The sequence below is a fragment of the Syngnathus scovelli genome, chromosome 17, assembly GCF_024217435.2.
Source record: "Syngnathus scovelli strain Florida chromosome 17, RoL_Ssco_1.2, whole genome shotgun sequence".
In the NCBI taxonomy this organism is placed as follows: Eukaryota; Metazoa; Chordata; class Actinopteri; order Syngnathiformes; family Syngnathidae; genus Syngnathus; species Syngnathus scovelli.
This window is the reverse complement of record NC_090863.1, coordinates 10,391,670-10,403,970: the sequence shown is the minus strand read 5'-3', so window position 1 is coordinate 10,403,970 and position 12,301 is coordinate 10,391,670. Positions and strand designations below refer to the sequence as shown.

The 12,301-nt window shown below is 40.3% G+C and overlaps 1 protein-coding gene across 1 annotated transcript; it reads right to left on the bottom strand.

Moving 5' to 3' along the window:
* Positions 1-274: 274 nt before the first annotated feature.
* LOC125985053 (myosin-7) lies at positions 275-11,711 on the bottom strand. Its single transcript, XM_049747503.2, has 39 exons — positions 11,592-11,711; positions 11,484-11,522; positions 11,189-11,400; positions 10,684-10,827; positions 10,432-10,588; positions 10,306-10,333; positions 10,064-10,169; positions 9,890-9,982; positions 9,736-9,799; positions 9,337-9,435; positions 9,156-9,259; positions 8,899-9,037; positions 8,693-8,811; positions 8,437-8,586; positions 8,195-8,365; positions 7,805-8,120; positions 7,657-7,724; positions 7,357-7,562; positions 7,147-7,270; positions 6,667-6,803; positions 6,302-6,557; positions 5,981-6,223; positions 5,715-5,891; positions 5,487-5,632; positions 5,297-5,387; positions 4,835-5,224; positions 4,629-4,755; positions 4,421-4,539; positions 4,160-4,356; positions 3,749-3,932; positions 3,210-3,375; positions 3,020-3,144; positions 2,628-2,936; positions 2,351-2,554; positions 1,969-2,265; positions 1,752-1,856; positions 1,439-1,534; positions 1,194-1,328; positions 275-384 (listed from the first exon to the last, which is right to left on the bottom strand). The coding sequence occupies exons 3-39, from the start codon at positions 11,387-11,389 to the stop codon at positions 364-366; spliced, it is 5,814 nt and encodes a 1,937-aa protein (XP_049603460.1). The 5' UTR covers positions 11,390-11,400; positions 11,484-11,522; positions 11,592-11,711; the 3' UTR covers positions 275-363.
* Positions 11,712-12,301: the final 590 nt, after the last annotated feature.

Genomic DNA, 12,301 nt, shown 5'->3' with positions numbered 1-12,301 from the left:
TCTATTTCGAATAATTTGACCCCTTGCGGCTAAATTAGAGCTAAAAAAAATAATGCATGAAAGTGTCTCAATAACAGTCCTTCAGTATAAGTTGCTCTGCACCTGTCCAACATCATTAGATTGTCTCTTCTCGTACTAGTCAAAGTTGTGAGCACAATTCTTGATTCATGATATTGAATGAAAAGGTCTTTCTGACTTATACTTTATGCCTCCAGGTGCTTGTTGCTTTGCCTTAAAATAAAAAAAGATTTAAAAAAAAGCAATGAACATACATTTTATGGCACATTTGCTTTATTCTACAGATATTTTAGAGACTGTTAACTACAGATGAACCCAAAATTCTTGCATGGTTGTCTGTGGGTTTCACTCCTCATCTAGTCCTTTCTGTAATGAAGAATAGACAAAGTAAGACAATTTAGTGACAGATAACAACACTCAATAATAAAGAATGTTTCAAAGCCCTGTAAAATAAAGAATTCTCTTAAGAACAGGGGTGACATAAGGAGGAGAAAAATTATGTCCATGGGGCCCGTGGTTGACAGCGGCCCAAGAAAACCCTTCCATCCATTTTAACGTTTGTCCTCATTCGGGTCATGGGTGAGCTGCAACCTTTCCCATCTAACTTTGAGCGAGAGGCCCAGATTGTTTGCCAGCCAATCACAGGGCATTACAAACCGTTCGCACTCCTATTTATAGTGTCTTCAGGTAACCTAACGTTTGGGTTTTTAGAATGGATAGAAAGCTAGCGTACCCTCAACCCTTGGAAATCTGGAATGCCAAAAATAGAATGTACCGTATTTTCCGCATTATGGCGCACTTAAAAACCTCCAATTTTCCCAAAAGCCGACAGTGCGCCTTATAATCTGGTGCGCCTTATACATGGACCAATATTGAGCCACTACAGCAGGCGTGTCCAAATATATGGATTTCTATATGGACAAAGTTTTAAAATGGGCCGTTCATTGAAGGTGCGCCTTATAATCCGGTGCGCCTTATAGTGCGGAAAATACGGTAAGTAAAACCAGGATGGTTTAGACTAAAACATACTTTTAGTTTCCTCCGAAATATCTGATTCAATAAATAAACTCCTCAGTTGTCTGATTACATTAAAGACCATCGAGAAATATGAGTTGCAATTTTATGAAGACAGACATCCATTACTTTTTGCCTAGCAACATAGAAGCATCCTTTACCTTGGCGCCAACATCACGGCTTTTAGCACGCAACTTGTTGACCTGAGATTCAGCAATGTCTGCTCTCTCTTCAGCTTCATCAAGCTCGTGCTGCAGTTTACGGAACTTGCTCAAATGAGTATTGGCTTGTTCTTCCTACAGGAATCCATGCAGAAAAGCATACAACACAAAATTATTTACAATATGTGTTGTTGATTCAGTATGATGTCATTTAATTGTTGGCCAACATTTTGAAAACAACTTACAGCCTCCTCAGCAGATCTTTTGTATGCTTTGACCTTCAGTTGGAGTTTATCAACCAGATCCTGGAGGCGCACAACATTCTTGCGATCTTCCTCTGTCTGGAATTATGAGAACTAGGTAAGACACTCAAGTTCTCTCAATTTCTTTCATTTTAACTTTGTATGAAAATTAACATTGAAAGATGTGTGAGGCATCATGATGGATATCGATGATGGAATATATTTCAGTATTTAAGAAACTGACTGTACAAAGAGGCTTACATGCTATTTGAATTCATAATATTTCTGCCACCTGGAAAAAAAAGAGAAATCCCACCTGATAGGTGAGTTCCTTGATGCGCCTCTCATACTTGCGCATTCCCTTGATTGCTTCGCTGCTCTTCTTTTGCTCAGACTCCACCTCGTTCTCAAGCTCCTTCACCTGAAAGCAAAAATGTATTTTTAGCACTATAACAGGGAACTTGGTACGTTAGGATTAATCGCCTCTTTGTGATCACTTTTGGCTGAACTCTCGTGGTTCGAGGAATTCTTACCCTGGCCTCGAGCTTCTGCACCTGCTTCCTCCCCCCCTTCATTGCAATTTGTTCAGCTTCGTCCAAACGATGTTGCAAGTCTTTGATGGTTTGCTCCATGTTCTTCTTCATACGCTCCAGGTGAGCACTGGTGTCCTGCTCTTTCTTCAGCTCTTCTGCCATCATGGCCGCATCGGTGATGGCCTTCTTGGCCTTCTCCTCAGCGTTCCTGCATTCCTGAACTGCTTCTTCTACTTCATTCTGAAGCTGCGATGCATCATTTTCAAGTTTCTTCTTCTGGTTAATCAGACCGGTGTTCTGTAGAATTGTTTGGAAAGTAAATAAGTGCTGTTGCAGAAAGCCATCTGTTAACCATTTTGCGGAAACCATAAAAGTCTCTCACCTGTGAGTGCAGCAGCTGCACCCTTTCACTAACATCCAGCAACTCTTGCTCAGCAAGTTTGCGACTTCTCTCCGTTTGCTCGAGAGCAGCCCTCAGTTCTTCCAGCTCAGCTTGAATGAGATTATTACGTCTCTCCACAATAGCAATGTTCTCTTTGAGATCATCGTTGGCACGGACAGACTCATCCAGCTGAAGTTGGCAATCCTTCATGGGACAACATCAGTCATAATTAGTAGTCTGTCGAATATTTTGTGAAAATGTGTTGCGCCATGATTACCTTCAGATGTGAATGAACAGATTTGAGTTGCTTCTGAGCCTCAGCTGCCTGCCTGTTGGCTTGACTTAACTGAATCTCCATCTCATTCAGGTCTCCCTCCATCTTCTTCTTCAAACGAAGGGCCTCGTTTCTGCTTCGGCACTCCGCTTCTAGAGAACTCTGCAGAGTTTCGATAGTCCTCTGCATGTTCCTCTTGCACTGCTCCATCTCCTCATCTTTCTCAGCTAGTTTCCGTTCAATTTCAGCTTTGATCTGACTGAACTCAAGCTGGGCTCTTAGAATCTTACCCTCCTCATGCTCCAAGGAAGCCTGGCAGACACAAGAATCCACCGAAGTAATTCACGATTGACATTAATACGGTAATGTGTTGTTCTCGGGTAAAATTTCCTAACCTCTGCCTCCTCAAGAGCGGACTGGATCTCACTCTTCTCCTGGTCCAATTGCTTTCTTATTTTCTCTAGCTCATGAATATTCTTTCCACTCTCACCGAGTTGCTCAGTGAGATCAGAAATCTCCTCTGTAGAACATCAAGCACCATTAGGGATAAATATCTCCTGTAAACAAAACCCAAGTAGAGCATACCCTGTAAGTTTTTGTTTTCTCTTTTCATGGTCTCCAGATGATCCAGAGACTCTTCATAGGAGTTCTTCAGCTTGAAGAGCTCAGTGCTGAGAGCTCTGGCTTCCTTCTGGGAGCCCTCCAATTCACATTGAGATTCCTCATACTTTTGTTTCCATTCAGACAAGACCTACCAGGAAAGAAAAAAGCCACATTGAGGAGACATTTTAATGAACATACTGCTTCATTCTCGTATTTTAAAATACTGTATTTGTGGTGTTCAAGTTTCTCCTGAATCCCAGGTCCTTTTTTCTGTGTAAAACTATCCAGACTTCAAGTTCAGAGTTCATGTTTTCATTTACTGTTAATGAACTGTATGGTTAATTAAAATGATGATTGATTACTTTATGGTTATTTCCCTTCCTCATCAAATTATATCCATCAATTCATGGGTCTCTGAGTTCGTTAACTCTCGATTTTAATTTATCGAACTGCCATGAAGACAGACTTATTCAATTTTGTGGTCTGCAATTACTAATGTTGCCTCCGTATGAACACTTCACCTTGTCGAAGTTCCTTTGCTTCTTGTCCAGAGCAGCAGCAGCAGCATTTGATCTCTCCACATCCACCATGAGGTCTTCAATCTCATTCTGCAGTCTGTGTTTTGTTTTCTCCAGAGAGGAACATTTGGCATTCACTGCTTCTACAGCTTCCTCTGCATCCTGCAGACGCTGAGCCAGCTTCTTCCTTTAGAAATCATTTAAACATTATAAAAGTTACTGCTTCCATTGTTAAAATTGTTCCTTCAAAACTATTTGATTAATGGCTGCTCATTTATCCAACAAATAAACTTTTTGTTCGTCTTACATTTTAGCTGGAACATAACACAAACAAAAAGCTGATCTGCTAGACACAGTGAAGTCATGGTGAAATGATGAGAGTCACGTTTTAGTCAAGGTGGATCAAACGCTTACTTAGCCTCCTCCAGTTCTTCAGTCCTCTGGATGGCATCAGTTTCATACTTGGTCCTCCACTGAGCCACCTCAGCATTGCTCTTGGACATACCACGCTGCAATTCAGCTTTGGCCTCTTGTTCTTCCTCATACTGCTCTCTGAGCAGGTCACAGTCATGGCGAGAAGATTGCACAGCATGGGCTAAAGCGTTCTTGGCCTGTCAGAAAAATATTTTATAAATATATGGAAAACATTTATGAAACTACAAATCTTCATCTTACTTTGGTTTCCTCTTCCAATTGTCGTTTGAGGTCTTCAATTTGTTGTGTGTAGGACATTTTTCCTCTGGTGAGTTGAGATACCAGAGACTCTTTCTCCTCAAGTTGTCTGGAGAACTCGCCTAGCATTATGGCCACATGTTTCATTAATGTCTGAACATAGTGGTGAAGAACAGTTTTAAATTAAAACCAAAAGAACACAATGACATACCATTTTCAGTTTGAAGCTTTGCTTTCTGCATGTTGAAGTCATTGATGCAACGTTGGGCTTCTTCAAATTTGGTCTTGTATTCATTCATCTGATCTTCTACCGTTCTGCATGTCTTCTCAAGAGTTATCTGCAATTGCAATTTTTATTCAGTACTGTATCACCTTAAACTTGATTCAATAGAAACTTAAGAAAAATGTTCAGCTAACTTTTGTTTTGACAATGTGTTCCATATTGGAGACGACATCATCCAATTCCAGTCTGAGTTCGCTCTTCTCTTTCTCCAATTTCTGCTTGACTCTCTGCAGGTTGTCAATCTGCTCCCCCAAGTCGGCCACGCTGTCAGCTTGTTTCTTTCTCAGAGTGGCCGCAGTGGCTTCATGCTGCAGTGTGGCCTCTTCCAGGTCTCGACGAAGTTTCTGGAACTCAGCCTCCCTCTTCTTGTTCATCTCAATCTGGGCAGATGTTGCTCCACCAGCCTCCTCTAGTCTCTCACTGATCTCCTCCAGCTCTCTGGCCAAGTCTGCTCTCTGCTTCTCCACCTTGGCTCGAGCAGCTCGCTCTGCCTCAAGCTCTTCTTCCAGCTCCTCAATGCGGGCCTGATCAGACATCATCGTTTAGTAGTTTTAGAAAACTTCAAATTTCAAACCATTACCTAAACCATTTGTTACCTGAAGCTCTTTCAGTTTCTTTTGAAGCTGAATGCCAACTGCCTGCTCATCCTCTATTCTATTAGTGAGCTGGTTGACTTCAAAGTCCTTCCTGCAATGAAATATTTCTCATTAAATAGTATAGGAAACTAAAGTTTCATTTGTACCTTGGCTATATATTCCTTGAAATAATAATTGTAATGGTATTTACTTTTTGAGATGCTCTTCCAGTTGCTGCTTGTCATTCTCCAGATCCATGAGGCTTTCCTGGGTCAACTTTAAGTCTCCCTCCAGTTTCCTCTTTGCTCTCTCAAGATCCATTCGAATCTTCCTCTCTTGTTCAAGGCTTCCTTCAAGCTATTAAAAAATGCATCCAAAAACTTTTAGCTACAAGGTAGCAGTAACATGCCTTTCAAATAAATCATACTCAAGCACATACATCATCAACTTGCTGTTCAAGTTTTGACTTGGCCTTGGTCAGAGTGTTGACTTTGTCTTCCTCACTCTGAAGGTCATCCAATGTTTGCTGATGAGCTTCTTGCAAGGCTTTCTTCTCTTTGGTCAACTTGGCAATGACTTCATCCAAAGCTGCCATTTCTTCCACCAGGTTTTTCACCTGGAAATCATCGTGATAATTCATCATTAAGTTATTGTCATTTCTATTTCTAATCTTTCTTGTCGGACATAATCAAGCGGTTTTCATACCTTGTTCTCAGTGGCGTGCTTCTCTTTCTCCACTTTAGCCAGAGTTAACTCCAAGTCATCAATGTCTTTCTTCAGCTCGGAACACTCATCTTCTAACTTCCTCTTCTTTGCTGTTAATTCAGCGTTCATCTCCTCCTCATCCTCCAGTCTTTCAGACAACTCTTTGGCCTTTGCCTCCGTCTGGATTTTGTTTTTGATCAACCCTTCACATCTTTCTTCAGCATCGGCAAGATTATCTTGCTCCTAATTTAGAAACACAATGTCATATATTTTTATATAACTGATTATTTCTTAAAAGGTGAATGACGATATTAAACTTACAGCCTGGACTTGGAGCTGCAGGTCATTTTTTTCTTGGAGAAGAGAGACCATTTTTTCCTCCAGTTCCTTCCTGCGAGATTCTGACTTTGCATAAGCTTCTTTCAATTTCAGGAATTCTTCCTTCATGTTGGCCATTTCTTTTTCTGCCTCAGCCGATCTCAAAAGAGGTTTGATCTTGAAGAATAGTTTCATCCAAGGCCAATTCTTGACCCCCATAAAGGCACGAATGTTCCACTGGATTACCAATAATGCATCCCTGTCAAAGATCATCCATTGTTTTAACTTTTTGTTCAAACACAACAAACATTTGCACAAATATTAAAACAATCTGTCATTGTTTAAAAAATGCATTCTGTAGCCCTAACCTCCTCTCAACAATCTTTTGGTATTCCATTCTGGCCAGGAGACCTCTTGACCTAGACTGGATTCCGGTAATGATGAGAGATAAACGATCATCCCTCATCTCCTCGAGTTGCCCAAGGAGACCAGCCTTGAAGAACACCTTTTGAAAAATGTAATTCAATGTTACTATCTACTATCTCTTTGGATCCACTTGGAAATGAAATAATACTTCTTAATTTTTGGAAATATATTTGTATGAGTTGTTAGGTTTAATGGTCCCGTATTAACTAACTTTTATTACAAATGTTAGGAAAGAATCAGAATGTTCATTTTTATTATGCTAAAACAAAACAATAATTCTACAATCACATTTTGTATTTTTAATGCTTTAACTCAAATATTAGATAAATGCTACGTTGAACAGTTACATTATTTTGACGCATTTGGATTATGTGCACAGATTGAATATTCCAAAAATACTTTGGAACTCCTTTATAACTTGCCTTTGTGTGTCCAAACTTGTATTGATTGTGGTCAATATCCAAAGACCCAAGAAGTTTTTCTGCACCCTTCTTACTGTCTATAAATTGACCCTCAGGGATAGCAGCAGGATTCAAGATCCGATATCTTAAAAACACATGGATCAAATATTTACAAATGATAATCCCTGTGAATTTCCAATGTTGGCGGGGATAAAAGTTATCTGGTGCTACCTCTGTTTGAAATCTCCATAGAGGATCCTGTTGGGGAAGCCCTTCCTGCAGATTCGGATGCCTTCCAGCACACCGTTACAACGCAGCTGGTGCATCACCAGAGGGTTCTCCATGGCTCCAGGAGTCTTGGTCTCATTGGGGATGATACAGCGTACAAAGTGGGGGTGAGTAGACCTCAGGTTGGTCATCAGCTTGTTCAGATTCTCCTGTGAAGGTAGTGACACAATGTTTGCAACTAACCTGGGTGATAACTGTGATCAATTTTTCATTGAAAATCAAGTTTCTTGTACGTATACTGACCCTATGCAAGGCCGACACGGTCTGAAAAGATGAACCCTTCTTCTTGCTTCCTTTGGCTTTTCCACCATCTGTTAGTTAATGAGGGCCAACTTTAAATATCCTTTTTAGCGACACAAGCAAGAATAGGTGGATTGAGTTCATTTTTTACCTGCGGCTGAATCTGATCCAGCATAATTCGCAAAGAGTAAGGCCAATAATTTGAGATTCGATTTCTGGAAAAGTCCAACAACAGTCTCATTTAGAGGATCCTTGTTCTTCACCAGCCAGTTGTTGATATTGTAATCAACAGTGCCAGCATAGTGCATCAGAGCAAAGTGGGCCTCGGGTTTCCCTTTGACTATTCTGGGTTTCTGGAAGTTGCCGGATTTCCCTAGGTGGTTGTCGTAGAGCTTAGCTTTAAAGGTTGCATCGCTGGCTTTGGGGAACATGCACTCCTCTTCAAGGATGGACATGATACCCATGGGCTGAGGAGAACATTACATTTTAGATTTCAAGTTATGTCTGATCAATTATAGCCTCTCAGAAAAGTGTCTCTCACCTTTTCAATCAGGTCAATACAGGCCTGCAAGTCCATTCCAAAATCTATGAAAGTCCATTCAATGCCTTCTTTTTTGTATTCTTCTTGCTCCAGCACGAACATGTGATGGTTGAAAAACTGTTGCAGTTTTTCATTGGTAAAGTTGATGCAAAGCTGCTCGAATGTGTTGAACTGAAATAGAAAGCGAATAAAAATGTAACCAAATGGCATCTTTGTACAAAACAATATAAGACAAAGCTCACATCAAAGATCTCAAATCCAGCAATATCCAGAACGCCAATGAAGTACTGGCGAGGTTGCTTGGTGTCCAGAGATTGATTAATACGGATCACCATCCACAGAAACATCTTCTCATACACTGACTTGGCCAGTGCACCAACAGCATAGTAGACCTAGTAGAAAAAAAAAAAAAAAGTAATGAGTCCACTTATGGTGTGTGATCGTAATCAATGATAATTCTGTGCTACAAAACATTTCCACCACTTTTTTAATATTTACCTGCTTATCACTTTGCCCCTTGGTGACCCACTCATTTCCTACTTTAACTCTTGGATGACAGAGACCTTTGATGAGGTCAGCAGAGTTTAAGCCCATCAGGTAAGCAACTTTGTCAGCATCTGAAGAAATTGAGTATGAAAAATCTGAATCTATTTTTTTTTTAATCTTAATTAATCTGTTTTTGAAATCCAGACAGTCCATTTTACCTTCTGTGCCATCAGCCTCCGCTTGCTCCTCACGCTGCTTGTTCTTGAATTTCATGTTACCATAGTGCATGATGGCACCCGTAAGTTTGTAAATGCCATTCTTCTCCTCTTGGGTGAAGCCCAGCACATCAAAGGCATCCTGAGATTAATATCCAAATTATTTTGATTACCTGTCTTGATATGATTTTTTTTTTCTCTGCACTACCTAAAATAGTAATACTGGAAAATGTAACAAGCAGTATGTTTGATTTTCTCACATCAGTGGCCACAAGCTCATCAGCATCATTGATGGAGGCAACAGTTGTTTCTCCTTGGGAGATGAATGCATAGTCGTAGGGGTTGTTGGTGATAAGCATCATTTCTACAAGAGTGGGAAAAAATTTTTACTTTTTGAATCATGTACAGCAAAACAAGCCTTAGTCAGCTGTTTTTATTTACCCAAAAGCTCAGGTTTTTTCTGTGAGAGAATCTGATAGAAGATGTGGTAGTCTCTTTCAGCCTTAAGCTGAAAGGTGACACGGGACTTCTCCAACAGATCTATAGACGCATATTGAAAACATAGGTATGACAATAAATAAATACATGCATACATACATACATACATACCGTATTTTCCGCATTATAAGGCACACTGGATTTTAAGGCGCACCTTCAATGAATGGCCCATTTTAAAATTTTGTCCATATATAAGGCGCACCGGATTATAAGGCGCACTCTCGGCTTTTGAGACAATTTGAGGTTTTTAGGTGCGCCTTATAGTGCAAATACGGTACGTACATACATACATATACATACTAGCTGTTGCTATAATCGATTATATGTATAAGTGTTACCAACATGTCTCAATATCAGCCGATGCAAGCTTTCCACTGGCAGCAAAGTGAATTCGAATGAATTTACCCTGGTTAAAAAAAAAAAAAAATGGTGTTTAAGTACAACACTTAGAGGACAAATATTTTTTTTTATTACTTTTTGTATAAGTGAAACTTACAAATCTGGAAGAGTTGTCATTTCTAATGGTCTTGGCATTTCCAAAGGCCTCTAAAGCAGGGTTAGCTTGAATGATTTGATCCTCTAAGGTACCCTGAAAACACAGTAACCTTATGGAATGCAATACTCAAGAAAAAATTATAGATTTACAATTTTGCAAAATTAGGATAGACACCTTTTTCTCAGAGCCTGTGTCTTTCTTCCCACTGCCAGCTGCAATGCTGGCAAAATACTGGATGACTCTCTTGGTGTTGACAGTCTTCCCCGCACCAGATTCTCCACTGTGGAAAAAGCATGTGAAATTACACTGACATTTAATCAACAATGTCTTAAATGATGGCATTATAGATTAAATTCAGGCCTCATTCTGCTAATAAAACCTTACAAAAACCAACCAAGAACTAAAATCCAACTTACGTGATGAGAATAGACTGATTTTCTCTGTCTGGAAAGGACAAACAAGAGGGATTTCAAAACTACGTAAACAATCTCCATAAATTGTATCCATCATATTGATATGAGTCTATAAAAATCTTTAATTACCAGTTAACATGTACTGGTAAGCGTTGTCAGAGATGGAGAAGATGTGAGGAGGAGCTTCACTCCTCTTCTTCCCTCTGTAGGCAACAACCACCTCTTGGTTGTAGACTGGCAGCCACTTGTAAGGGTTGACAGTGACACAAAACAGCCCAGAGTAGGTCTGGCAAAGACAGAAAAAAAAGTCAGGGGATGCTCTGCTATCACTGGCACTTGAAGCTGACATCGTTCACATAGTTTTCAAAGCTCTTAACTCACATAGATCATCCATGCTGCGTAACGCTCTTTGAGGTTAAACAGCACAGCGGGCTCGTGAAGAAAAGTGAACATGGCCATGTCTTCAATTTTATCAAACTTTGGCGGATTCTGAGGGTGCACGTCAACATCCTTCACAGTCACAGTCTGAAGACAAAGAAAATTCAATGATTTTCAATACTATAATCAACTAAACCATCATTACAAGGCCATCAGTGTTCTTTTTGTATTTTGTCGTAACAACAGCTTGCAGACATTGATTTGCAACTTAGTGTTTGCCCGTCATTAAGGCAAGCCACTCCTTCTTTGGAGGCAATTAGTTGGACAGTGGTAATCCGTATATAGTACATATACTATAAAAGATGATTTGACAGACATAGATTAATATTATTTATGTGCAGCTTGGAATGGGACGATCATCTGCCTCCTGTCTTTTCTTGTTTAGTGTCTCACTAAATAGGTAGCTTTCTTCACCTCTGAGATTTTGGGTCCTGCCAGTATGACTGACCTTCCCCTTTGCAGTTTGAGCGGTGACTTTGTCCCCCTCGCGGCTAGTGATGGAAGCCTTCACGAACTCCTCCTCAGGGTCAGGAACAAAACATTCTTTCTTCATGTCAAATACACGAGTCTGAGCCTCCAGACGCTCCTTGTCTGATTTCCTCAGGTAGGGGGCCGCTGCCCCAAACTCTCTCATGGCGGCGTCACCCATTTTTAAGCTTGCTTAATACAAACGGAAAGCAAAAATAGAGTTAAGCATTGTAATTTCTGGTTAGAAGAAATGTTGGATTTAGATTAATACTTACTTTTTTAATCCTTATAGAGAAGACTGAGGTGCTACGGCCCTGGATGGAAAAATAGAGCGACTTAGAGTGACTTATAATAAATATGACAGTCAAACGGTGAAGCCTTACCTTGTGATAGAATGGTGACCTACTGTGGGTTCCACAATCAGTTCCCTTTATAAAGGAAGCCCCTCCGCCATATATGGAGGATGCTTGTTAGGCCCAAGAATGCTATTGTGTCCGAGTTGGGTTGGTCAGTTTGAGGGTAAATGAAGGGCGGGGTTATTGAATGGCAGAGAGCAATATAGAAATCAGCGGGTCAGAGTCTTATCAGTGTTGGGGTCTCCTGACGAGGCCATATTAGGAGCTCATTGTAGGCTGGTGATTAATCATAGGTATCCTTAAGCAGCCAGGGAAACACGACTCGATCCATAAATAGACACGAGGAGGAATTCTTTTGTCATCGTCCCAACACGCAATTGTTGGCTGGGGGAACAATGGATGTTGGGTAGAAGACCAGCATCCTCAAGACTTATTATGAATGTAGCAGTATTAAATTGTTTTCATCTGGGAATAATTGGACTAAAATTATTTGCATAATCCCTTATTTTTTTGTATATCTGCATCCTTTCATACAAACATAAACCACAGAAAGTAGCTCAGTAGAACTCCAAAAAACGTTATGCTATGAAGGGGTCTCAGTTACTCAGGGGGCTTAAGTGGTGTCTGTAATGTAATGTGATGAGTTATCATAGGAGGGCCACTGTTGCAGTATAAACAGCATGAGATGGTAAGTGGGGGAGTTCTAAATAAAGAACGTTGGTTTGTGAGATTATCCA